General features: G+C 38.3%; 1 protein-coding gene across 8 annotated transcripts in view; it reads left to right on the forward strand.

Moving 5' to 3' along the window:
• Nucleotides 1-26,599, forward strand: part of PLEKHA1 (pleckstrin homology domain containing A1) — a 55,378-nt gene that overhangs the window by 17,651 nt on the left and 11,128 nt on the right. For 3 of the 8 annotated variants that reach the window (XM_021703766.1, XM_021703769.1, XM_021703764.1), the window contains exons 3-8: nt 3,152-3,208; nt 5,427-5,472; nt 11,783-11,880; nt 17,930-18,055; nt 22,294-22,452; nt 23,983-24,051. In XM_021703766.1, the coding sequence (XP_021559441.1) occupies nt 3,152-3,208; nt 5,427-5,472; nt 11,783-11,880; nt 17,930-18,055; nt 22,294-22,452; nt 23,983-24,051 (555 nt within the window). The remainder of the gene's footprint in view (nt 1-3,151; nt 3,209-5,426; nt 5,473-11,782; nt 11,881-17,929; nt 18,056-22,293; nt 22,453-23,982; nt 24,052-26,599) is intronic. The other 5 variants (XM_021703770.1, XM_021703765.1, XM_044916177.1 and 2 more) reach the window with 4 other exon arrangements.

Here is a 26,599-nt window from a genome sequence, read left to right on the forward strand (position 1 = left end):
CTACTCTTTATCCATATCCTTATAGAGCTTCCTGACACTGTTTTACTCCCTTATCTCTGGGTGTAACCACCTTTCTTGGGTGGTAGTAGCCTGGCTATGGACCTACAATGATTAATAACCTTAATTTACTTGGCCAGAGTCAGTGGAAGAAGGAACAGGTCAGCAGAAATCAAAAGTTCATGTTTATTTATTATTATTATTTTTTAATAGAAATCAGATTTCTCCCCTTTATGACCATTCTGGCCTGTGCTCTTCTTGGTTTGTCTCTCTTCACAAGACCTGGTGGACTGATATATATGGATTCTCCCAAATTGTATTTAAAGCTCCTTGGTTGTTTTTCTTCATAATAATAGATTCTTCCCTCAGAATTCCTTTTATCAGCACTTCCCACTTAGAGCTAGAAGAAGGTGAGCACAAAATGGACTATCTTTATTACACTGAAGGAAACATGAATTTGGAATCAGAGTTACGGTCTTCATGGAGGTAGTAGCATTGAAAATTGACCCAGAGGGTGGATACGATTTTGGCCAAGAGATGGAGAAGTGGGTATTCCAGTGCTCAAAGAATAGCATGGACAAAGAAGTCCAAGCAAGGAAGGCTGTGGCCTGTGTGGAGAATAGGTCACTGTGGCTGTAGCAGGGAGGGTGGATATTAAAGTTTGCACTCAGCTAGATCTTTTTCTGCATGAACTGTTTTTTTGTTGTTGTTGTTTTAAGAGTTGCAATTTTTTTTTAAAAAGTTTATTATTTAAGTAGATTCTACACCCAGCGTGGGGCTTGAGCTCACGACCCTGAGATCAAGAGTCACTTGCTCTTCTGACCGAACCAGCCAGGTGCCCCAGCAAAAACTCTGTAAAAGCCAGATTTCCATGGTGTAATTAACACATTGGTTTTTATGAATGTAGTACAGAATTTTAAATCTGTCTTTTTATTTGGTTCTTAATAATTTTAACTCTTCATTCTAACTGATAAGAACCTTTTACAATCTTGACTCTGCAGCCAGTGGATTAGCCATCAGTACACCAGCTTTGTGTCATTTTTAAGTGTATTAAGACTTATATTTCCTCATGAAAGCTTTAGTAAAATGTCTTGCTAAGATTATTATGTTAGGTTGAACCACATGAAATTGCCAATATACCACCATTTTGATCTACTAAAGAATGACAGTTTCATCTGCTTCAATCTAGTTGCTTATGTTATGGTGCTGTAACACACTTATACTGATCATAATAACCCTGATAACGAAAAGAAAATCAGTTTGGCTCACCTGTCCTTAGGGAGCCATCTTCCTCCATTTTCCTTTCTTTACTACTAACCATTGGTTTAAAAATCCATTCTAGTGTATTACTAGGGATCCATTTGGAGCTTTCTGTATTTTGTGGAGGGTGTGGGTAATGGTGGAGAATTAAATAATTGAGTATCTGTATCAGGGAGTGACTTTGAAGAAACTTGAAAAAAGTATTTTTGGCAAAAAGAGTGTAGGAACTCGTAAGAACAAATGGCTCATTTTCCTTTTTATCTTAAAACGTCACTAGGTGATTATTTCTTGTTCACCATCAGGGAACAGATTTTGAAACCTACTTTTTTGTAGTTGAATTTGGCAGTAATCATACTGATCCATAGGAACTAGGTATTTTGAATATTCAACTTTGTCTCTCACCTACTTATATTTCCCTGTACTGTGCCACTCTTTATTTATTTATTTTTTTAAAAGATTTTTTATTTATTTATTTGAGAGAGAGAGAATGAGAGACAGAGAGCATGAGAGGGAGGAGGGTCAGAGGGAGAAGCAGACTCCCCGCCGAGCAGGGAGCCCAATGCGGGACTCGATCCCGGGACTCCAGGATCATGACCTGAGCCGAAGGCGGTCGCTTAACCAACTGAGCCACCCAGGCATCCCCTGTGCCACTCTTTAATCTGTGACCCTTCATGTCATGCGGCCATGACATAGTTCTCATTTCTCTTCCTCATACAAGGCTTAGAACTGTATTCAGCTAGTTAAAATAATAAATTTTTGGAGGACTTAAGAGAAAAATAACACTTTTGAATGGAATGGTAGCCGTGTTTGAGAAGAATCATTTTGATAGTAGTTAGGAGGTCTTGAAGACATTTTAACATTTCATTTCCTTATCCAAAACTAAAAACAGCAACAACAAAGCAACCTCTAAACGTAAAACATTTTATATAGGAACACAACCATTTAACAGTTTACCTTAAAAATTACAATTTTATTTTATATATATATTTATGGTTTATATTTAGAAGCTTGAACGTAGTATATAGTTTAAAGCAAAACAACGCAGTTTATATGGGAGTGAAAATTTTGAAAAGACCTGTCCCTGTCAACAATAACCAGTTTATGTTTAGGAATCTTAAGTCTTTGAAATGTCTTGGCTTTCATATAATTAATTGTTTCCAGTAAGCTTATAGAGAGGTCTGAGAAACATACCTCCTAATCATTCATAAAAACAAAACCAAAGATTTTCTTTTTAATGTACATTATTATAAAGTTAGTTAAAAAGTTGATCTTGGTTAATCTACAGTGGAGGAAACTTTCAAAGTTAACATTGTCTTAATTTTACTTTTAAAATCTTCTATCAGAGTTTTCCTTTATATTCTTTATTACTTTTTTCCAGACTCTTACTGATGTTCCTGCCTCTATCTTCCCCCTCTATAACCCATCCAGTTTATTTTATTACAGGATATATTAAAGTACAATTTTGATTGCTCACAATTTGAATGCTCACAAACCTTCGTTAGTGGTTCAAATTCTTAACTGTGTAAATTCTTTGCTACTTTTTAATTTAGGTTAGGCAAGTTAGGTTCTTAGTTCAAGTTCCCAAACAACCATTTTCTACTACAACCCTAAATGATCCTATATCACAACCCTACGCTTACGGCTTTTAAAGAAAAGTTTAGCCACAATGATAAAAATAGCCTTTTAATTATAGAATGCATTATGGTGTAACACAATAGAGTTTGGTTTTGTTATCTACATTATCAGCTTGATTTGTAAATACTTGAACTGAAAAAGTTGATTTGTAAACTGGGATATTAAAAAATCTAATTTCTTAACTTTTTCTAGTATGGTTAGAACATTATAAGATAAATTAATGTTGGATTTTAATTATATATTAATAATTTGTTTCCAGAACTTACCTTCTGGGTCGTCATGTGTGGGAGCCATTAAACTTACCTACATTTCAAAGGTAGTTTTTCTATATTGTTTCACATTCATGCATGAATTAAAATTCCTTGGAATGAGAGTGTGAATAAAAGCAGTTTCCTTTCTGTGTCATTTAGTGATGATGTTCGGGTTCATATCATGCTGAAAATAGTACCTGGTCACTATGTGTAGGAAGAAGTTCTTTGATAAAATTTAGGAAGAATATGGGGTTAACTTGTAAGATGTGGCAAATTGCAAAAGTTAACGTTAACTTTTATGATTGGGACATCAGAAGGACTAAGATCAGTTAACAGGTTCTATCTTTGGGAAATCTGGAAAAGATTTTTTCTAAGTCTGTATTTATTTAAACTGTTTCTAACTTTTAATCCCATTACCTTTGACTTCTTGTTTCTTTATGTTTTATTTTGAAGAAAACCATCTTCATGATGAAACAATGGGTTTTCCCTCATTTCACTTTGTTTCTACTAATTTCTGTTTTCTTGTTTGTTGATATTTCTGGAATTTTTGCAGTACTGTTTTTCTTTGCAAAAAATTAGGTTTGGTATTTTCAGGTATTTCTCCCCCCTTTATTTTATTGGTGTTTTGGGAACTGAGAGAGAGATGTTGAAGAGCTAGACCTGTGGGGTTTTTATACAAAGTATGTTTGTAGAGGCTTAAGTTATGAGATGTGAAAAGTAGCATTAAGTCATATGTGTGTGCATACTCTTATGCATATATTGGAATTTGTTAGCAAAGGTCCTTAGGAGAAAACTGGTTTACAAGTGTACCTCTTGTTTAAAGGACAGTTTTGTAGATAAAGTACTTTGTTCTCAGTATTGTTCTCATTGACAACAACAAAAAGAATCAGCCCTTACACAACAAAGATGACATATTTAAAGGGCAACATTTTATTATTATTTATTTAATTAAAACTGTATTATTTAATTTGCAAAAGACAAATATTATTTAAGTATACCTCAAATGTTCCTGTAAATTAAGACATTTAATAAATGCTTTAGGGTAGCCTGCAGCTTGAATTCTATAGCAGTTATTATTAGGAAGCATAGAATTCCACTGTAAAATAAACTGTAGACCCCTTGTCTTCTTGCTGGCTTACAGTGTATGTGTACTGTAATGTAAATATATTGCTGCTAGACATTTTTGACTCTCAGTGCAATGATGAGGAATAGGCAGTTGAGGGAAAGGTTGCCCATATGCTTATATCTTTTCAGTCATTTGTAACCTGGTGTTTTTAAAAATGGGAACTCTTTTTAAAAATAAAGTATTAACTAAGCAAGTGGGCCTGATTGGCCATCTGCTTCCTAACTCCTATGCTCCTCTTTTAAAATATAACTTTCTCTGTGCACTTCTGTTGACTTTCATCTCTGTCCCACAGCTTTCCGAAGTTTGAACTGTACAGTTTGTACTCTACTTTAGGCATGCCATTTTTTTCCAGAATTTATTCCTGGAACAGATTCCAGTGTGACTCAGAGCTGTGAATTTGTAGTTGGGATCAGTCAGGAACCCCAGACTTAGAATTCCTTTTGAAGGTACAAAACAGATGCTACAATGATATGTTCTAACACTGGGCAGCAGGGTGGTGATAGTCCTGAATGGGCTTCCACGAGCGCTACTGTATTTACAGGGGTAACAGCAACCAGGTGCAGCTCGGTGTTTCAGAAGGTGAAACGTTCTGAAACATTGGCACGTTTAGCAAAGTGACCCCATTATCCCAAGGTATTCTAATATACAAGAGGATCCAGGACCATTTTGGTTTCCTCATTGCAGATTAATGCCTTCTGGATTTTGGGACTTGATTAAATACACAATCTCCCCTTTGCCCACCATCATTTTCTCTTAAGGTTCACAGCTAATTTGGAAATATGCAATTTGGGAAGAATTCATAGTTTCTGTAGAGTATTCTGAAGGTATTTTGAAAATTATGTTAAACTAAGATTTCTTCTGTGTGTTACATAAAAACTTAATGGTTTGCTTTCAACTTCTTCATGTTTCCTTTGAATAAATACAAGTTTATTCAAAAAGAACATGGAAGTATTATTTGTTTCAAACATCTTACAGTTGGGAGCCATATTCTGTGTTTAATTTGCAGTTCTTTTTCAGTAGTCTTTAAAGTTTAATTTTAGATCTGTGTGCTAAATGCATGTTATTGGGAAATCATACATGTGGACGTTCATGCAGCATTTAAAGTTGGTTATAGTAGCATATGAAGAAGTGAGTGACTCATTTCTCTTTTTTGTTAGGTTAGCGATGCAACAAAGCTAAGGCCAAAGGCTGAATTCTGTTTTGGTAAGTAGCCATATTTTATATGTTTGTTAATTTAAGTTTGGCTAATATAAATTACATTATACTGTAAAAGAAGACAGTCCCTGAAAACCACACAACACAAACCTTGGATTAATGGATTATGCTAAGGGAAATTCCCTTGAAACCACCATCCAGGTGAAGAAATAAAACTCCCCTACCCCTGAAGCCTCTTTCTTGTGTCCATCCCAGTCATAGCCACCTCCCTCTGCTCAGATGTAGACGTTATCCACCATGTATAGTGATCACCACCAGTGAGATTTCCAGTAATTTTTAACTTTCTATCTTGTATTATTTTATAATAAATGTATAAATAATGGAAAGGATTTCGTTTTCAGCTTGTGGGTAGTGAGAAGTTTACAGTTTGGGGGTAGTTGAGGCTGTCTGACCCACTTGTTCAGCAAACACCTAGTGAATGTCTAGTACGTGCACACTCTGCTTGGCCCGGGGGCTGCAAGAGTAACAAGAAGCAGTCGTTGCCCTTAAGAGTCTCACAGGCTGCTTGTCTCACAGACAGACACAGTAGCTGAAAATATCATTGCATTTATTATAGTCAGTAGGTAAAGGAGTGTACATTCTATTAAAGAACCACAGAGGAAGAGCTTCAGATCCTCATTGGGGAGTCGGGGGAAACCACACTGGGTGAGGAGACACTGGAGTCAGTGGCCAGCTACCCTTGATCATTGTCTACCGTTGGGAAGACGGGGGGATGGGATCCCAGGGACAGAGGTGTGCAGGGGAGAAGAGCATGGTGTGCACGGGCACCTGAACACTCCTTGAAGCTGCTGGGAATGAACAGCGACAGACCAAAAAGTAAAAGGGCAGGCGGGAGTGTGGGTATAACATGTTGACAAGTAGTGTGTGTGTGTGTGTGTGTGTGTGTGTTTGTGTGTGTGTAAACAAGAGGTGAGAAATTAGCATCTAGAAAGCTGACGTAAGGTGAAGGAAGTTTTTTGCATGGATAGAGTTTTGATGCAGGTAGATTAGTTCAGTGGCTCCCAAACTACTGTCCTTACCTAAAGGCTTGAATCTGGGTGGTGGCAGTGGGGGAGAGAGGAAGGACACTGGCAGGAAACGTGAAGGGACTTGGTGACTGAATATGTGGGAAGAGAGAGGTTTCCGGTAGGTTCTCTTCCAGTAAAGAAATGAGGAGTCAAGGAGAGCTGGATTGGGTAAAATGTTCGGTAAGGAGTTTGATGTGGTGGGGAAACATCCAAATGGAAATGTTGTGGTGACAGTAATCGAGGACTAGATGGAGCCTGAAGATCAGGAATGGAGAAATTTGGAACCTGTGAAGATAGTGGGTGGTAGTTGAAGCTGGGAGAATTGATGTGCCCTCAGTATGTTAGTGGACCCTCGTGATGGAAAGGACAAAATTCAGAGTGGCCAACTGGCGTGCTTTACGTGAAAGTAAGAAACTTCTTGAGGTAGAATTGATGTTAAAGTTCCTTGTTCTCTTTTGCTTGTAAAGTGCAGGTTTCTTCTCTAGGCATTGTGTTAGGGATAACATCTGATGGCAGTCATGTACATCCAGTAAGAGAACAGGATATGAGCAGGATGTGAGGTAGCTGTTCAGAGAATCCTCTATAAGGCTTTTATCACCACTAAGAAACTAAAAAAAAAATTTATGTATTTATTACAAATCTATAATTTTGGTTACTAAATAGGAAAATGCCTCAGAGCCTTGTGAATGAAAAGCTAGTGGGGGCAAGTCAAGAAACAGAAAACTTTGTGTTTTAGAATGTGTACAGCATATACTCTTGACAGGTCTTTAATGTAAATCTCAAACCTGCGGTTTGAAGGAATAGGACTATATAGTAATGGATGTGACATTCAGTTATTGGAGTATTTAGAATGGGTGATATTACTTGGAATCAAAGATTAAGAGTTTTGGTTTCCCAGTAGTTTATTAGTAGAAATTAGACAGAAAAGAGATTCATAAAATGCTTGTGCCGTCGGAGAGGGAGGCAGAGGCTCCTAAAATGGAACCATAACTTCCATTCAGAATGGCAACATAAAGACTGTTCTGCCATTATTTCATCTCAGATTGCTCAAAAACAAGTGTGAGAACAAGAAACACTCAAATCATCTTTGATGAACCTGGCAGATACCTGTAACCCGCAGTGTATACAGAGGGTTACACGGAGGAATGTAAAATGACTTAGCAGAGTCGCAGCAGAGGCCAATGAAGAGCTGGCCTGTCAGGGTCCTGTCTCCCACCCCAACTCCAGATAGAGCTAGGTTCTGGGTACTGTTTGGGGATGCAACAAGAGGAGGGACTGAAAACAGGGACTACATTTGGATGTCTGTGTTGGGGGACAGCCTCTGGTCCCTGCTTCCATCCGGCTTAGGCAGCTGCCCATCCACAATCCCAGCAAGAAATGGCATGTGTAGTATCTTTAGAAATAGAATCAGTGAGGGGTGCCTGGCTGGCTCTTTTGGAGGAGCACGTGACTCTTGATCTTGGCGTCATGAGTTCAAGTCCCATGATGGGTATAGAGATTACTTAAATAAATAAAAACTTAAAAAAAAAAAAATAGAGTCAGTGAGGCTCGGTGCTTGGGGAGAAGGGGAGGGATGAGGCATGAAACTGAAAATAGGAGGACTAAGTGAAAATCTGCACATTGAATGCACCCTTTTCCTGTGTCCAGTCCCGGAGCACTGGGCAGCCACGTATAGTGGGATGAGAGTCTGCATACCCAAGAGAAGAGAGCCATAGGTGCTGACGTCTGGGCGTTTCTACTGGAGGAGTTTGCTGTGTAGTGAGGTCCAGCAGTTAGCAGCCCTACAAATCTTCAGGAGAGCTTCCAATCAGTTTTTTAAGACCTTGTTTTTAAATATGAATGGACAGCCCAAGATTACATGACATTTGAGGAGAGAGAACTGTCAAATAGGAAAAGGGACACAAGACAATGCAAAACTCAGAAGAAAAAAGTCAAAATCTAAAAGTAGAGCAGAGAAAAAGATGAGAGGAGAGAAATGAGAAAATTAGAGGTTCCTTTAAGAAAGTCCGCCATCTGACTAAGAGGAGAGGACAGAGAAAGAATGGAGGGAAGAGAGAGACTGACAAAGAAGTCATGTGGAAAGGGTCACATAACCATGCGGTCCGTAACCACATTCGAACCATAACCTAGGTTTCTCCTAGGTTGTGAGATATTTGTTTGCAGTCAGGCTCATGTTTGCGCTTGACCTTTACCCATCCGATACGTTCACTCTGATGGTAAAGATTTGAAATGAAATAAAGAAGTACTCAAGTGAAAAGGTAGTAGGAACACAAGCCTCTGGGATGGAGTCATCATACACTGTGAAACCTCTGATTTAAAAGCATGGCAACTTACAGGTTTTGTAGTTTTGTTTTATTCCAATGTTTTTTCTTTCTCTGTCCCCGCCTCCCTCCCAACGTTGTTAATATGCCACTTCTCAGTAATTTGCTTTACATTTTCCACAGTGCTTTCTTACTTGGAAATCTCCAGATGATGATGAAGATGATGATCTCTGTTTTGTCCCAAGTACTGTCCTAGGTTCTTTACATCTCTCACCTCCACCCCTCAAGGAACGAATGGGTTGCATCCATTTCATTGATGAAGAAAATGGGGCTCAGAGAGATTACATGGGTTTTGCAAGATGACGTTGCTAGTTAAGTGCATGAGCTGGTCAGGTCTGAGTGACTCCAGGCTCTGATTTTTTCCCTCCCATCATATCATTATGCTTCTTTCTGCCATGCACTATATACAATAATATAGCACCTAAATTTTTATTTGGACTGCAGGGTGTGTTAAGAATCTTTTTGAGGGGTGCCTGGGTGGCTCAGTCATTAAGCGTCTGCCTTCCACTCAGGTCATGATCCCAGGGTTCTGGGATCGAGCCCCGCATTGGGCTCCCTGCTCCTCGGGGAGCCTGCTTCTCCCTCTCCCACTCCCCCTGCTTGTGTTCCCTCTCTCGCTGTCTCTCTCTCTCTCTCTCAAATAAATAAATAAATCATTAAAAAAAAAATCTTTTTGAGAGGCGTATTTGCCTCTTTTCCCTTAAAAGAAGTCCTTATATAAATGTTATTCATTCAAAAATAGATATATTAAGCACTTGCTTTGTAGCAGGTACAGTGTAGTACCAAGTGCTTAGATTTTCAGGCTCTCTGGGTGATCCCGGCAGATGCCCAGAACAGCATTGAAGGAAGAAGCCATTGCGGGGTGGGGGGAGCTCAGCCTCATCCTGAGTTGGAACAAGATTGTGAAAGGGTGCTTTGCCAATTGTTAGTAATTAAAAATAAAAGCAGTGTGTTAACATATATCTTCCTGTGCTACTCATTTACCTTAATTTATGCAGTGGCATTTATAATTTCTCCAGTCTCTAGTAAGATATAAAATAACTGATTTACAGTGTTTTAAATTTCTTTAGTTTCCAGACTAGTTGTCATACAGCACTTCCCAAGGAACTATTTGACTCCCTTGCTCAGATCCTCATCTCAGTTCAAGGAAACTCTGGTTTAGTGTCTTGGTCTCAGTTCCAGTTTCAAAGTCCTGTGCATTTGAGAAATAACTTTTTTTCCTTGAGGGTTTTCATTTCCCCCTCTCCTTAGTCATATTCAACTGAGTGTGAGTATGTCGTTTAATATTCTGATGGAGACTTTGGAAGTTATTTTTAGAGTTCAAAATTGCAACAGTATAGCTATTCAGGTGCATTAGCTCCTAGAATGATATTTATGTTTTTAAAAGTAAATGCTCATGAAGTATAATTAATAAGCTTTGATTCAAGAGTTGACTGTGGTAGTTTGTAGACAACTGTGTATGCTGGTATGCTTTGCTTTATACAAGTAGAAAGTCACTAAACAGGTATATATCAGTTAAATTGCACAAAAAGTTCCAAATATAATAAGATTTTAGATATAAAGACATAAAGGACATAGTGCTGAAAATATCAAGGTGTTTATTTTTATAATCTTGAGTTGGAGAGATTTTCTAAATATGTGAAAGCTCAAGTCATTACAGGAAAAAGAAAAGATTGATAGAATATTTCTGTTTGATAAAAGATACCATGAGCAAAGTGAAAAGGCAAATGACAGACTGGGAAAAGAGCTTGAAATAAAACAAATGATTAATATAAAAGTTCTCCAAGTCAATACAAAACAAATGAACACTCAGGAGAAATAGGAGTAAAGAAAATAAAGCTCACAAAACAACTTCTAATGGCCAAGAAACATATAAAACTAATTTGTCTCAGTAATCAAAGAAATTCACATTTAAGCAAGATATGATTATTCACCAATTAGGTAGTCAGAGATTGCTGTATCTGTTGGGGTCCAGTCAGGAAAACACTCTGCATTAGGTATTTCAAACCATGGGGTATTTGTTACAGGGAATTGGTTACCCATTTGTTGGAAGGCTGAAAGAGCACAAAGGGAATGCTGAAGAAACCCAGAAATTAGAAACTGTATAAAGCTGCTATCACCCACATGGCTGGAGAGACGAAAGGGGAAGAGGTGGTATCACCAGAACCTAGGACTTTGGAAGGGGGCCAGGATGAAGCTGGTGAGGGGTGTCTGAGGAGCCCGTAAAGCTCGGGTAGAGAGCAACAGAAGCGCCTGGACCAAGTAGCTAGCGTGTGTTGCTGCTGGTGGAGGGAGGGCAGCGGTAGCAGGAACCTACAAGGGGTGTCCTCTCCCTGCCTCCCTCACACCTAATCTCCCATCAGTACCTCACATTAGCAGCTGGCAAGGGGTCCTAGGAAATGTTGTTTGCGGACCCCCGCTCCAATATCAGAGTCTCGGGGCTGAAGACAAGGTCCCTGACTAGCATCGGTGTTAATAATCAGGACTGGTGTGGGGTACTGTTTGCATACACTGTTGTTAGGAATGTAAATGGGTTCAACCTTTTGGGAAGACAAGTTGCCAATATCTATAAAAATTTTAAAGGTGAATTCCCTTTGTCCCAACACATCTGTGTTAAGAAATTTATCCTATAGAACTGGTAACCCAAGTACGGAAAGATATATGTACATGATATTTCATTGGGATAATTTATATGATTTCAAAAATTGGAAATCGCCTAAATGTCCATCATTAGGGGATTGGCTAAATATATTGTGGTATTTCCATTTCATGAAAAACACGGCCATTAAAAATAAGAGTTTTACCTAAGTTATTGAGTGATAAAAGCATTATTACATATGATCTTTTCAAATCCAAGAGAGTCACAGTATTGAACCTAGCATGGTTTTTCAGAAGGTAGCTGCAAACATAAATTTAGATGTAACAAGTGCAAAATTTCATGTGTTGTAGTTTGTTTTTTTCTCTCAACAGTTATGAATGCAGGGATGAGGAAATATTTCCTACAAGCTAATGATCAGCAGGACCTAGTAGAATGGGTAAATGTGTTGAACAAAGCTATAAAAATTACCGTAAGTATTTGTGGGTTTTTTTTTTTTTAATTTTTAATGTCTGGAAATAATCTTGACATTTTGAAAATATACCTGCTGAGTGTCTCCAGTTTATCGATGGGTTGCATATTCCAAGTTTGTTTAAAAGGCAGATGTTTATAATGTGAATATGTTTCCTTGTACAAGGTGACTATCAGCCCTTAAAAACAGCCCATGCATAAATGCCTTTTGAACCCATTATGTACCTAATAAGATATATATTAGTGTAGATTTTAATCACTGCATACAGTAATGTTTCTAGGGTAAAAATGCATGTTGAGGATGTTTTTTCTTCCTGAGTAGGATAAGGGGCTTCCTGCCACTGACCCAGCTACTGGGCGTCGGCCTTCCTGTCTTCCAGGCCATGGCAGGGATTGCTGTGGGATAGGGTAGAGTTTGAAGAGAGGAGCAGGAAGCAGAGGTGAAGCCGTGGAGTCGGCACAGGGATAGGGAGTGGATCTGTCAAGCTGTGGCGGCCAGAGGGTCCTGCCCTCATGGTCCCGGGAGTCTGTCTCAGGCTCTAAAACCTGCCTGGCCCCCTCTTCCTCCTTGAGCTCCAGGCTGGCTGGCCTTGCACGCCTTTTCTGTGCTCCAGCTTCCTGCTTGCCACCTGCATTTCTCCTTTTGGTTTTCTGTTGAACAGGAATATGTATTGATTATCTGCAGCGTGCCAGGCCTTGCCCTGCAGGTTTTACCCAAATTATCTGGAAAAGTGAGCTTAGAAGGATTGAGTAACTTTTACTGGTTTCACAGCTGGTAAGAGGTGGAGCCGTGAGCCAAACCCAGCCCGTTTGACTCTGGAGCCCGACCCTGAAGCGCAGTGCCTTACTGCTTCCCCCAAAAAAGAGCCCTTTCCTCCTCTTTTGTTCCTAAAGCAAAAACCAGACTTTTCTGAGAGCATTTACTAATGATGATAGGCAAGTTAGAGAGGTTCTGTGCCCTGATCCTACCTCTCCTTGCTTGTTTCCTCCTTACACACTTTAGAGAAGAGGATCTGGAAGGAGTTCCTGTGTGAGGTTTGTGTAAATTGAAGTGTGTTTTTACTAAAGTGCAGTTACTTACTGACCCTAAACGACTCAGCCCTGGAAAGACACATGCTCTGAAAGTTAGCATATGTTAGTTACTTGATAGTTTCCATCTGAAATGAATGATTCCATATTTATATCACAATACAATAAAGAGTTAATATAACTAAAGCTGTTCTCAGAGTGAAGTCAGAGTTTTTGTCTTGCACCAGCACAGCTTGTTACCACATGACAGAAAACACCCACGCAGTGCATCTGATCTGTACGTGAAGCAGAAGTTATTTTAGGTTTTGTGCAGTTTCAGGAAAGCAATTTTTTGAGCTGATTCACAAGGACATATTCTTAAAAGGTCTTAAAATTGTTTTAAACTCAATATATATACTTTTAATGTGAAATTTTCTTTAGAAAGACAGTATCTAGTAACTTTACTGAATTGATTCATTTATTACAATTGAAAATAATAAGTAGCACTGGTTTCTTAGTGCTTTAAGGGAAAAAGTAGTGAATAGTCTCAGGCTTTTTGCCCTTTGGGGGGGGGTTCTTGAATTGCAGTATATACTTTATTAATGGTGTGAAACCATCTTCTATAGATGACACTGTTAAGCTTATTCAAATGCAAGAGAAACTCAGGTTGGGTAATGTTTCAACGTATAAAGACTTTTGAATATGAGCTTTTGTGGTTTTACAGCTTTATTTTATATGTTGAAATTTTTATAGCTTTTAAGCTAAATCAGTTGATATTCATGCTTTTATAATTCATGTTTTTTGTAATTCACATTTAGAAGATAGGAATACATAAAAGATATAGAAATCCTTAGCTAGTCAACAAAGTGAATAGTGATATTAAAGTGAATTAAAGTGAATATAGAATTGATAGCATTTACTAAAGATCCATCTTAAATAAACATTTAACTTACAGGATAGCAGGGAGAGAATTTCCCATGCTTACATAAGGTACATTTAATTTTTTTCTCTAAAGAGTCTTGCCAGAGGGCGCCTGGGTGGCTCAGTCTGTCAAGCATCCGACTCTTGGATTTGGTTCAAGTCTTGATCTCAGGGTCCTGAGATCGAGCCCTGTGTCAGGCTCAGTGGGGAGTCTGCCTGAGATTCTCTGCCTCTGCCCCTCCCTCTGCTCACACACACTCTCTCTCTCAAATAAAGAAATAATATTTAAAGAGTCTTGCCAATTTTAATGTCATATGCATAAATACACATGTAAATGTATTAGGGTGTGGAATCTCTAATTTGTCATACTTTCCTATGGAAATTGCCAATGATTTACATGTAGATTTCTTTGGAAAATTAAAATTTACATTTTAGTGTATGTGTAGTTTATGTTTCTATGAAATCGCTCCAAATGACATTTTGGCCAACTATGTAATTTAGTAGTCTGCTGAGTACAATGTGCTATATAAACTTAAAACTTTTAAAAATTCATAATTAGGTTTTGGAAGAATGTGGTTTCAGAATAGGGGTGGTTAGGGGGTAGTGGTAAGGGAATGGTGATTATTAAACTACTTCCTAATTATAGTACCTGTCATCTTAATGGACTGTCCTTTGACACCCTGGTCTGTGGCTTTCCTTACTTTCCTAATATCTGTATGCATGTTTATTGGTGGCTGCCATTTAAAAAAATTTTCCCCCTTATTTGAAAAGAGAGAGAGTCAGTAGTGGAGAAACCAACCCTGAAGGGAGTATCAGTGACTAGAGTTGGGAAAATCAAATTTTAAAGTATACTTTCAACTAACTATTCATTTATAGTAATAACAGTATAAATATGGTGGTCTTTGGTCCCTTACTGATTGAGGAATGTCCAAGATGTATATGGTATATTCCTTAGCAGAAACCCACTATTTTAAAAAATAGTGCCTTATCCCCACTACAGATTTTAATTTAAAAATTAATATTAGATTTTAATCTAGAGATCAGTGTTTTTGAAATTGTGGCCAAAATTCTACAGTTTTTGTTTTTTTTTTTTTTAATTGGCAGCTGGGGACAAGTAGAGTCAGCTGAATGTGGGACTTTGGTCCTAAGAAAATGGTAAATCTGCCACGGGTGCAAGGCCTTCTACTTTATACCTGTGTTCTTCAGCTGACAGGTCATGGATAGAGCCCTCAGAAGGCTCATGGGTACTCAGTAGTTTGTGTTCGAACATTTTAGGTTTTAGTGTGTAAGCCCTGTCCTTTTTCTCCGATTTGTTCATCTCTTCATTCTCTGACTACCTTTTCTTTTTCTACTGTTTGCTTGTGATCCTAACAGACCACAAGCAAACACCTCCTAAAAGTACATGCAGATTTCTCACAGAAAGAGCTACAATACAGACAGAAAGCCAGAGAGAGGGGGAAAGTGAGGGGCAACGAGCGTAAGCATGTCCAGTGTCTTTGACATTCGCTATCTGCCTGGCGAGGTCATTTTTCTGATTCTCATTCAATAGTTGGCTGGGTTTTTTTTGTTCGTTTGTTTTGTCCTGAAATTATGTTTATTTTAATGGCTGAATTTAGACTGATATTCAGAATTTTTAAGAGTATTATTTGTAGGTAGTTTGCTTATATTTTTCTTGTTTTGGGAGAATGTTTACAGTTTATTTTTTTAATTGATAGGAAATGTTTAATATATTAGTTTCAGGTGTACAACATATTGATTCAGAAGTTCCACACATTACTCAATGCTCACCACACAGTTAATTTTTATTGTAAAGTACAGTTCTAAGTTAATTATTGAGCTCTAGCATTGGAATTATGCCATACTTAGCATTTTATTTTATTATCAGGACAAATTAGAAGTAGTGGGATTAACAGCATAGAGAAGGATTTTTAACATATCATTTCTGGAAGAAAAATTAAAAAATCAGTATAAATTTCAATGTATTTTTAGGCTGGTATTTAAGGTTTTTCTTAGAGAATGTCCATATATATAACTAAACTCTCAACTTCCTAAAAGAAGGACTAACTTCATATGGTCACCTCTTAGCACATTACAGCTAACACAGTTGAAATGTGAGTTGAGCTCTCTGGTTTGAAATTCTTCTAGTGCTGTGTTCTGTTCTTAATGGGATAACTTGGCCCCATTTTGTCTGTCATAATTGAAATACATGATGCTATTCATTCAAAATATTAATAGGCTTCCTTAGATTGTTTCTGGGTGTGTAGTGTCCTTCGTAGCCCCTTCACTGTCATGTCATTATGTGAATCTTGTCGAGTAAAATTCTAGCCATTATCTGTTGCCTTTAAAAAGCTCCAAAATGTGCAGCCTCTTAGAAGACTTCTGGAGGCATTCCCTGGCAGGGTTCATTTCTCTTCCTGTTTCCCTCACTTTTGTTCCTGCCAGTGACCTGCCTTGTAGTGTAAGTATGGCCTTAGGCCTGGGGAGAAAGCCTTGTGGGGAAGCATCTCCAGGAGGGAGAGGTAGGGGGGAGAGAGGAGTTGCGGAAGTCACCCAAGAGACAAGTTGTGTATATCCATAAATTATATTTATGTGGATTGAGATCAGCTTAGACACAGTTGGAGCATGTTTGTCCAATATTTCGTAAAGCCTTGTCTGCAGACACCACTGTCCACCTGCTTTTCCCCAGACCTGGTGGGAGAGCACAGGCCTGGCAGCAGTGTTTCTCACGCTGGTTTATGAAGCACCCACCTCAGAAGCCTCTGGAGTTCCTGCTGAAAGTGCAGCCTTGTCCACACCACGATGACTTGACCGAGTCAGAATTTCTGGGTGTGCAGCCTGGGAATCTGAAGGTTTTAATAATGTTCCTAGCGGATACTTCATGAATGTTAAAGCTTGAGAAACCACACTGCTTTGGAATCATATTAATAAGTGGTTTGGGTCTTTGACTGCAGTGTGAATAGTGTCCCCTGGAGCTGTGCCAGTGCCCTGTTACCGGGATTAACTGTAGGGCAGGCAGGTTATTTAATTTTAAATGTTTTTACATCATGACTATGGTGCTTATTTGGAAGGAGTTGTCATAATGTTTCTGAAACACTGTTAAGATCTTCAGATGCCCTTTAAATCAGTGGAGAGAGATTAACTGTCATGCTCAACATCACATCAGTGCCAAGCATATTTTATTACATTTTATTCATAGCCAAAAAAATCTATATTTCAAAGATAGACAGTCTCTTGATAGAAATATTACTTCGCCAAGTACCTTGTTTCCGGATTAGGCCACATAAGAAAAGTTAAAATGTATGTGAAACATTTATGATGCCTTTGATTCCCCTATAGTGAGGTACTTGTGAGTCTGCTAAGTCATATCTTATTTATGTGAGGTACTTGTGAGTGATTTATCATTAATACAAGTATTGGAATTTCTTTTAAAAATTTCCAATAAGCTTTAAGTTATTTTGAACATTTTGACTTCTAGTTTATGTTAAGTATCTTATTCTTTTTTTCCTGCTGATTTTGGATTCATCCACTGAGTCAGTCTTTCAACATTTATTGAATACTTACTATGTTTTCAGTAGTAGACTGTTCTGACACCAGTAAAGATGGATTTGCCATGATCCCTGTCCTTAGGGGTGCTGCAGAATCCTGGGCAGGAATGGAGGACAAGGAGAGAGAACATCATAGTGCTATAATCCAGTTTCAAATTCTCTAATCAATAGGAAGTATAGTATAGTGGTTGAGTGTAGAAAAGAGTTACACGAACTTAAATAGAACATGGTACAGTCAGGATCTAAATCTACATTTCTTCATGCCTCTGAGCCTCTGTTTTCTCATTGCAAGAGTGGAGATACCACCCTATGCATAGGGTTGATCAGAGGATTAAGTGGGAGAAGGTATGAAGTAGTACCTGCCCAAGTAAACACTTAGTAGATGGTGGCTGTATTGTAAAGTATTACTGAAACAGAAACATTAGTGTGAGAACTCAAAGGGGTACACACACATTATACATAATTTTTATGTATGTCAGTTATATATAAGTGGACGATTAGGTGGATATTCTGTGATAAAAGAGGGTCTCCTAAATAATGCTGGTTGCAAAATGATTCATTTACGTATTATTTTAGGTACCAAAGCAGTCAGACTCACAGCCTCATTCTGATAACCTAAGTCGCCAGAGTGAATGTGGGAAGAAGCAAGTGTCTTACAGAACTGACATTGTTGGGGGCGTGCCCATCATTACCCCAACTCAGGTAATTCATTGGTTATTCTGTGTGATGGTTTACCTACTTTGTAATGATTTTTATGTTATAAAATAGAACATCTATACTGAATTAATACAGTAGTTAATTAATTTTAAAAACTTCCTATTTGTTTCTTATTTCAAAAGTATGTGTTTATTATGAAACATTTGGAAATCATAGATACACAACACTTAAGACTTTTCACGTTTTCTCTGAGCCTTTCTTCTTTATACTTTGTCCCCAGAAATGGAGATACTTTGTAAGCTGCTTTTTTCACTTATATCTCAAACATTTTCCAAGTCATTAAAAATTAATCTGCATCGTTTTTAATGACTAGTCGTTTTGCCGTGAATTTACCATAGTTTATAAATCCTCTGTTGTTGGACAGAGTTCCTTTTCCTTTGTAAACAGTATGAGTAGGAAAAACCCACTCTTCCTCCCCCATACTACCACACTCACATGCTGCTCACATCAGAGGTGTGGGGTTCTGTGACACTGGCTGGGTGTCCTACAGTTTAAGTCAATTCTGACAGTCAGCCTGGATCCCCCAGGTTAAGGGCTCTGTCCTCCAAGACTGCCCCTACATCCCTTCACATGCCAGTTGAAAGTCCAGGTTGTTACCTGCGCTTCTGACCCATGGGCTGTAAATTGGAGGTTCCCATGACTTCGTCCTCAGATTTGATTAATTTGCTTGAGTGGCTCCCAGAACAGAAGAAAACAGTTTATTTGCTACTTACTGGTTTGTTATAAAAGGATATAATAAAAGATGCACATGAACATCCAGAAGGGCGTGAAGGTTCTGTGCCCTCTCTGGGACTCTCCCAGAACCTCCCAAGTGTTCACCAACCCAGAAGCTCTCTGAACCCTGTACTTTTGGGATTTCTTATAGAGGCTTCATCATATAGGCATGATCAACTCTGTTTCCAGCCCCTCTCTTCTCTCTGGAGAATGGCAGGTGGGGCTGAAAGTCCCAAGCTTCTAGTCATGACTTGGTCTTTCTGGTGACCAGCCCGCACCCAGGAGCCCACCCAGAGTCACTGAATTAGAACAAGAGATGCCCCTAGTGCTTATCATTTAGGAATTTACAAGGGCCTTAGGAGCTGTGTGCCTGGAACCAGGGCAGAGACCAATAGGTATATATTTTCCCATCATCCATAAATGCTGTGATGAGATTCTTGTAGCATAAACTTTAGAGACATGGAGAATAGTTTTTTAAAGGATAAAGTCCTAGAATAAAATGCCAAATGAAAGAGTTTGCAAATATGTGTAATTTTTTAAACCTGTTTTTCTGCAACCTGACCTAGGTGAGCCACACAGAGAACTGGAATTTTTACTCCGTTCTATCACAAAAGTGCTAATCTGCTAAGTCATATCTTATTTAGGTGTTAGGAAAAATACAAATTTATGAAAAAATTTTGAATGAAATGAAAACTTTTGAATAAGCTTAAATTTCTCGTGTTGCTATTGAGTGAATGAGTTTGTAATACAAATTGATTACCAGCTATTGAGAAACTGTGGGTCTTGAGGTAATGGGATTCCTGTTGCCAGCTGGGCACTTTCCTTGTCAGTATGACTGTTTGGACTGAGAGGCCTTTGGCACTTTATTAATCTTTTAAATCGTTTTATGCACCATATTTTTCAGGTCTTCTGTCAGGGAAGGGTGATGGTGGAGAATCTTAACACATTAACTAATTAGTGCTTTCTGTATTCTAAATGAAGGGTATATTAATGAACAAAAAAAATCCATGCTCTAGTGGGAGCTTACTTTTTTCACCAGAGTTGGATAAAAGTATAAGCTAGTAGTGTGTGTGTGTGTGTGTGTGTGTGTGTGTACACTTTTAAAAAAAGTAATGATTTTAACATGTAAGACGTCTGGTTAAGTTAGAACTAGACTAAGCTGCTCTCACCTGTCTTACGTCTTAATGCTGATATAAGTGGTAAGACAGCTTGCCTATAGTTATATTAAGATAGTAGTTTGTGGGGCGCCTGGGTGGCTCAGTTGGTTAAGCGACTGCTTTCGGCTCAGGTCATGATCCTGGAGTCCCTGGATCGAGTCCCGCATCGGGCTCTCTGCTCGGCAGGGAGCCTGCTTCTCCCTCTGACCCTCCCCCCTCTCATGTACTCTCTCTCTCTCTCATTCTCTCTGTCTCAAATAAATAAATAAAATCTTTAAAAAAAAAAAAAGATAGTTTGTATCTCTGGCTGTTTTAATTTTATACAGAATTAAGATTTCGTTGTGTTTTAATTTTGGTGTAGATTATTCAGTAGGTTCTAAGATTCCATAGCAGCTGCCGTATTAAAAAGATCCCCAAGAATTTTTTTTACTTTGTCATTTTGTAATGTAGCTTTTTAAATTTATAAAGAAGTATTTACTCATTATAAAAGCATTTAATTGCTATATTATCAAGAAAATGACAAATCTCATTTGCTTGATTAATTTTTTCAGTTACTATTGGGTTAGTAGCAGTTACGTGCTAGAGTTACAGAATTTAAGTACATAATTCATGCTGTTGACCTGTCTAAATGTATAACAGGTTGAAAATTCCTCAAGATAAAACTTGAGTATTAGTTTTTCTCTTGAAATTTAGGAGTTCCTCAAAATACATGTTTGGTCGATTTGTGGGATTCTAGATTATAATATGTTGCATATTATAAATAATCAGAGGCCAGTGCTTTGGGGACCATGAAAACATGAGTGTAGTTAGATCTTTTTTTAAAAGCACTGGATTTGGCAGGTAAAAAACAAAACAAAACAAAACAAACAAACCCTGCAGAACTTTTAGATTCTAAGAGCAAGGAGAAAATCTGCCGGCAAAGAGTTTTTAGACTTGACATCAAAACCATAGTCCATAAAAGGAAAAATTGATAAATTGGACCTCATCAAAATTGAAAATGTTAAGAGGATGAAAGGAAAAGCTACACACTAAGAGGAAATATTTGCAAACCACATATTCAACAAGGCACTTGTATCTAGAACATATAAGGAACTATCAAAACTCAGCAGTGAAAAAATAATCCAATTAGGAAATGGGCAGAATTCATGAACAAAAGATAAAAGATACACATGTGGCAGAGAGGCTCTAGAAAAGCTGCTCACTGTCATTAGTAAGTAGGGAAATGCAAATTAAGACTGCAGTGAGATATTACCGCACACCTCTCAGAACGACTCAGATAATAACACAAATGCTGACTGCTGACAAGGATGAGGAGAAACTGCATCACTCGTACGCTGCTGGTGGGCATGTACAAATATGGCCACTCTGAAAAACAATACGGCAGTTTTTTATTAAATTAAACTTGGGATTATTATACAACCCAGCATATGTACTCCTAGGCTTTGCTCCCAGAGAAACGGAGACTTAGTTTACATAAATCTGTACACGAATGTTCATAGCACTTTTATTCCTAATGGTCCAAAACAGGGAACAACTCAAATGCCCTTTAATAGGCAAAGGGTTAAACAGCCCATGGTATGTCCAGACCATGAGTGCTACTCAGCAGGAGGAAGGGACAGACTAGTGATACAGGGAGCTGCCTGGATAAGCCTCCTGAGAATGATGCTGATCTCATAAGGTCACGTACTGTAGGATCCATTTATATCACGTTGCCTGAATATCAGAATAATCAAGATGGAGAACAAATTAGGGGTTTCCAGGGGTTTGGGCATAGCGACTCTAAAGGGGTAGCCCAAGGGAGCCTTATAATGATGAACACTTCTGTATGTGGTTGTGGTGGTGGTTTTACACAAAGCTGCATGTGACAGAATTGCATAGAATGATCCAGACACAGAGACAAATGAGTGCCTGTAAAACCGATGAAATCTGGATAAGGCTTGTGGGATGTTCCAGTGTCAGTTTTGATAATGTAGCGTAGTTATACAGTTTCCCTGTTGGGAGAACTGGTTGAAGGGTACATAGGACCGTCTGTACTTTTTTTTTTTTTTAAAACTTTTTTTTTTAGGGAGTATAAAATTATTTCAAAATCAAAAGTTCCCCCCCTTCACCCTCTACCCCCCCCCCAAAAAAAGCACTGGGGGCAAAACAAGAGAAATAGAAATCTATGGTTTTATCATTGATGTGAGTGTTAATGATTAAGTATCTCAAATTATTTAGGAAACTCTTCAAAATTTGTGTTCCTAACTGAACTAAGATTTTAAGATTTTTTTTATTAGAGTGACAACAGGGAATACAACTGTGCTTTGAAGCTAAACAAGCAGGAAAAGAATTTCTTTATTTGCTTCATTTTAGAAAGAAGAGGTGAATGAATGTGGTGAAAGTATTGACAGAAATAATTTGAAACGGTCACAAAGCCATCTCCCCTACTTTACTCCTAAACCACCCGCAGACAGTGCAGTCATCAAAGCTGGATATTGTGTAAAGCAAGGAGCAGTGGTGAGTACCATAACGGTATGTATGGTAATGATGGAAAATGCATCTCCGCTAGCACTCTAACATACCAGTCATTTGCTTTGTTTTTTGAAAGACCCAAAATGAGAGACCAGTGTGCTGAGGAGTCAGGAGATAGAATAGGGGTGACTCTGTGTTCATAACTCAGTGCTGTTATTTTATTGGTCTGTGAGTGGCTGGATAAGCTAACGCTTATTACCACTGACCTTTAACTTTAAAGAGCTTTCCTAACAGTTTATCCCAGAAGGCTTTCCTATTGATTTTTCCTCCCTTGGGAGTGGGTCAGAGAACGAGAGCTCTAGCAGGGAGTTGTCAGGAAAAGAGGGGGCAGGGGTGTGGGGTGGGGGAAGGCTCACTCACTCCATTTGGTGTTGGGCTGACCTCAGTTGAATTCTCTGTGACCTTGAGCTGCTTATTTAACCTCTCAGTCTCAGTTTCTTTTTAGGAAAATTAGGTTATAAAACCTACCATCTGGAGATTTTTTTTTTTTTTTGGAAGATGTAAATTAAGATAGTATTAGCACAGCACCTGGTCCTTAGTAAGAGCTGTTAAGGGTTAGCCAGATACTCTCATCCAGCCAGACCCATGGTGGGACATTGTAGGAAGAACAAGTAAATTGACCAGTATTTCTGAGGTTCCAAAGTACTTTTCCAAAGTTTGTCACCCTATGTGAACCAAATCGTTAGAATTTCATGAGAAAATAAACTTTAAAGTTTGAAAATTTAAAAAAAAAATTCTCTGAGTAAAGAAATAAGTACTTCAGACCCTACTGGCAGTTCTCTTTGACTTCACATCACTTTCTGGCAACTCATTAGCTTAGTTCAGCCATGGAAAAGTTCTTGCCTTTTAACCTTTAAGCTGAGGGAAATGAAGGGGAAGGCTGAGAGTCTCATGGTAGCAGGCCTACGGGTAAAGTCAGAAGTCTCATCAGGCAGTGACTCACTTGTGTTCATTAGGGCTTTTAGGGAGACATTTCTTTCTTTTTGTTTTACTCCCAAGTCCAAATAACAACCCTTAGAGATACTGGAGTGCTTTCACGAAAACTGTATTTCAGTGACAAAAAATATTTGTACAAAGTAGGTTCACCTTACTAAATTTTTGATGCTTTACTACTAAGTATAAAGTACCTGAAGAAAGATTCTTTCGTTTTACAGATCTTACAGAACTTAATGTGGTTTAATAACATTTCCTGTGCTTGCTCTTGAACTTGATGGCATTTACTTTGTGGGGTTGGGGGATGGGGAACTGCTTTTTTTTTTGTTTTTTTACTTTTAGAGCATTAAAAATATGAAACCATATTATAAATTATAGGATACAAGCTGAAAGCCAGCCACCAAAGTTGACTTAGGAGTTCAAGACCTGAGTAGCATAAGAGATGAAGTTTCATGTATCTCCTCATCAAGGGAGGGTAGTGAAGTTTTTCAGTGCTTGACATTTCTGATTGTGGGCTCATATCAGAATAATTAAGCGGCTGTTAACATTTGACATTCTTAGAAATAGAAGTCTTATGTCTGTGTTCATCTCTGGTAGATGAAAAACTGGAAGAGAAGATATTTTCAATTGGATGAAAACACAATAGGCTACTTCAAATCTGAACTGGTATGTTGCTCTGTCATAAATGTTGCCTTAAAATGTTTGAGAAGAGTGTTAACACTGTGGTGATTTTAGTGTGTGTATGTAGTTTCTTGTCCTGTTTTCTATTTTTAAAATAATTCTGGTTTTGAGAGGTACATACAGTTCAGTTTATTTGGTTGTGATGTTTTAATGGTAATTTTGTAAATACATCTTAAATAAAAAGATCATATCTTCAAAGGCATTTCACCTTGAAAGAATTAAAAATATCAGAACTCCTTAGTCTACAGATTTCCTCTAAAGGGGGGCGGGAGGAGATTGTAAGAAGAATTAAGACTCTCAAAGTCAACATTTTAACTCTGTATTTCTACTTTTTTTTCTCTGCCCTCTCTTGATATTTTTTTTCCTGTTTCAGATTGACTTAAGTTTCCTCATATAAGACCTTTTTATCCTATCTGAAGGTGGAACCAAAGATTGAAATTTTCTCTTTTACTTGTTTGAGTAACGTCCTCATTTAAAATATTCTTCTCACGCCTGAGTTCTGCAACAGATTGTTGGATAATTTGGATGCTTTTTTAAACCTTACATGTCTGTCCTGGCTGTTCCTGTTTTATGGGACCTTTGCATGGGGATCATATACTTTATTTGAATGAAGGCACCAGAACAGCACTCTCCGGTAGAACTTTCTACACTGATGGAAATGGTCTATATGTGCATTGGCCAGGTTTACTGGCTACATGTGGCTGGTGAATGCTTCAATACGGCTAGTATGACAGAGGAGCCTGACTTTATTTAATTCTAAAATTAATACAGATTGTTTTTAGTATGTTTTTAATTTAAATAGTTACACATAGCTAGTGGTACTGTATTGGACAGGAGACTACCATAGAATAGGAAAGGAATATTTTGAGGTTCATCTTAGGTGTCTGTTCTTCTGGGAGGCTTTCCAGACTCCAGATTAAGTGCCTTCTCCTTACACACCATGGTGCCCGATGCCCACATCTATCATAATACCTCCCGCTGTGTTTTGTAATTGTATGCATACTTGTCTTTACCAGTTACTTATGTGAGCTTCTTGAGAGCAAAGATCTCATTTCTTTTTATGAACACAGCACCTGGTACTTGGTAGATAATTAATAAGTGTTTCTGAATGAATGAAAATTGGCATAGCATAGCAAGAATAGCCATTTTAACATGGGTATTTAGCCTTGCTCAGACATCAGATTGTAAGAGCCTCAACTGGAAGTAGTAGTTACTTGGCTCAAAAAGTATCAGACTTGGTGTCTCAGAAGGCTACACGTGTACGTGGTTAGTAGGTTGATACATTGCTTTTAATTAGTGGCAGTACTCTTGGGAAGAGGTAACGAGACAAGAACTATTACGGAAACATTTACTGAATTTTGAAAACCTGCATGTAGACATGATGCTGTAAAATTTGAGATGAAAGAATACTGAACTAACAGATGAGGGAGGGAAATGATGCCATGCGTACGTAGGAATGTGTTAAGCATTTATAATGAGCACAGATAAGGCTGGAATCTAAATATTTTTATAATTACTTACTTTAATCTGTAACTAAGGTGTGCATTTCCCCCACATTTAACATTTCTGAAATCTCAGGGTGTCTTCGAGTTGCGGGGGTGGGGGGCGGGGGCGGTCAGGCAGCAGCGTGTGGCTGTTGGCATTGCTCGCGTGCGCACAGCCCCTTGGGTAAGGTCTGCGAAACACCAGCGCCAGATCCTGCAGAGAGGGTGTTGACGGCTCTGAAGACAATCTCAGGGATACAGTGGGGCGTTCTTAAGAAATGCTGCATCCCCAGTTCTCTTAAAGACACAGAGAATGGTATGGAGTGAGAAAGGTTGACATTGATGGCTCTGAGTCAAAAACTGATTGAGAAGAGCTGAAATCCGAATGTGAAGTTTTAAAAAACCTTAGCCAGTTAATTTTGCTTATGTACCTACATAGGCTCAAGAACGATAGATGATAAAAATTGATGCTTAGCGTGTAGAAGGGCTCTTTTATAAAACCTTTTGATCATCTAAAAGTTTAAACAAAAAATATATAGTATTCTGAACCCCTATATATTCTTCACCCAGATTTTATAATTATCAACACATGGCTAGTTTTGTGTCTTAGGTACCACCACCCACTCTCCCTTCATATTTTGAAGTAACTCCTAGACATATTATTTTCTCTAATTATTTTAGTATGTATTTTTAAAAGATGAGGCGTTAAAAGCTTTTTTAGTAGGTATGAAGGATTTAAGTGCACAGTTGAGAAACTGGAGAAAATATTTGTAGTATATATCAGGGAGAAAACATTAATATCCCTAAAGAATCTAAAAATCGAGGGGGTCCTTCCTTACTGTCTGCCCTCTTTTCCTCCCATCAATCCCAAACAGTTCAGACCTACAGTTTCTAGCTGAGGCAGATCAATGTAGGTGTTCATGTGGTGGGCCAGGGGCAGAAGGAGCCACAGTGGCCTGGTGTGGGCAGTCAGAGCCCAAGAAGGATGAGGAGGCCGTCCTCTTGGGGCGTTAGCCCAACATGGAAGAGGGAGAAGAGCACATCCACAC

Source organism: Neomonachus schauinslandi, chromosome 6, assembly GCF_002201575.2.
Source record: "Neomonachus schauinslandi chromosome 6, ASM220157v2, whole genome shotgun sequence".
In the NCBI taxonomy this organism is placed as follows: Eukaryota; Metazoa; Chordata; class Mammalia; order Carnivora; family Phocidae; genus Neomonachus; species Neomonachus schauinslandi.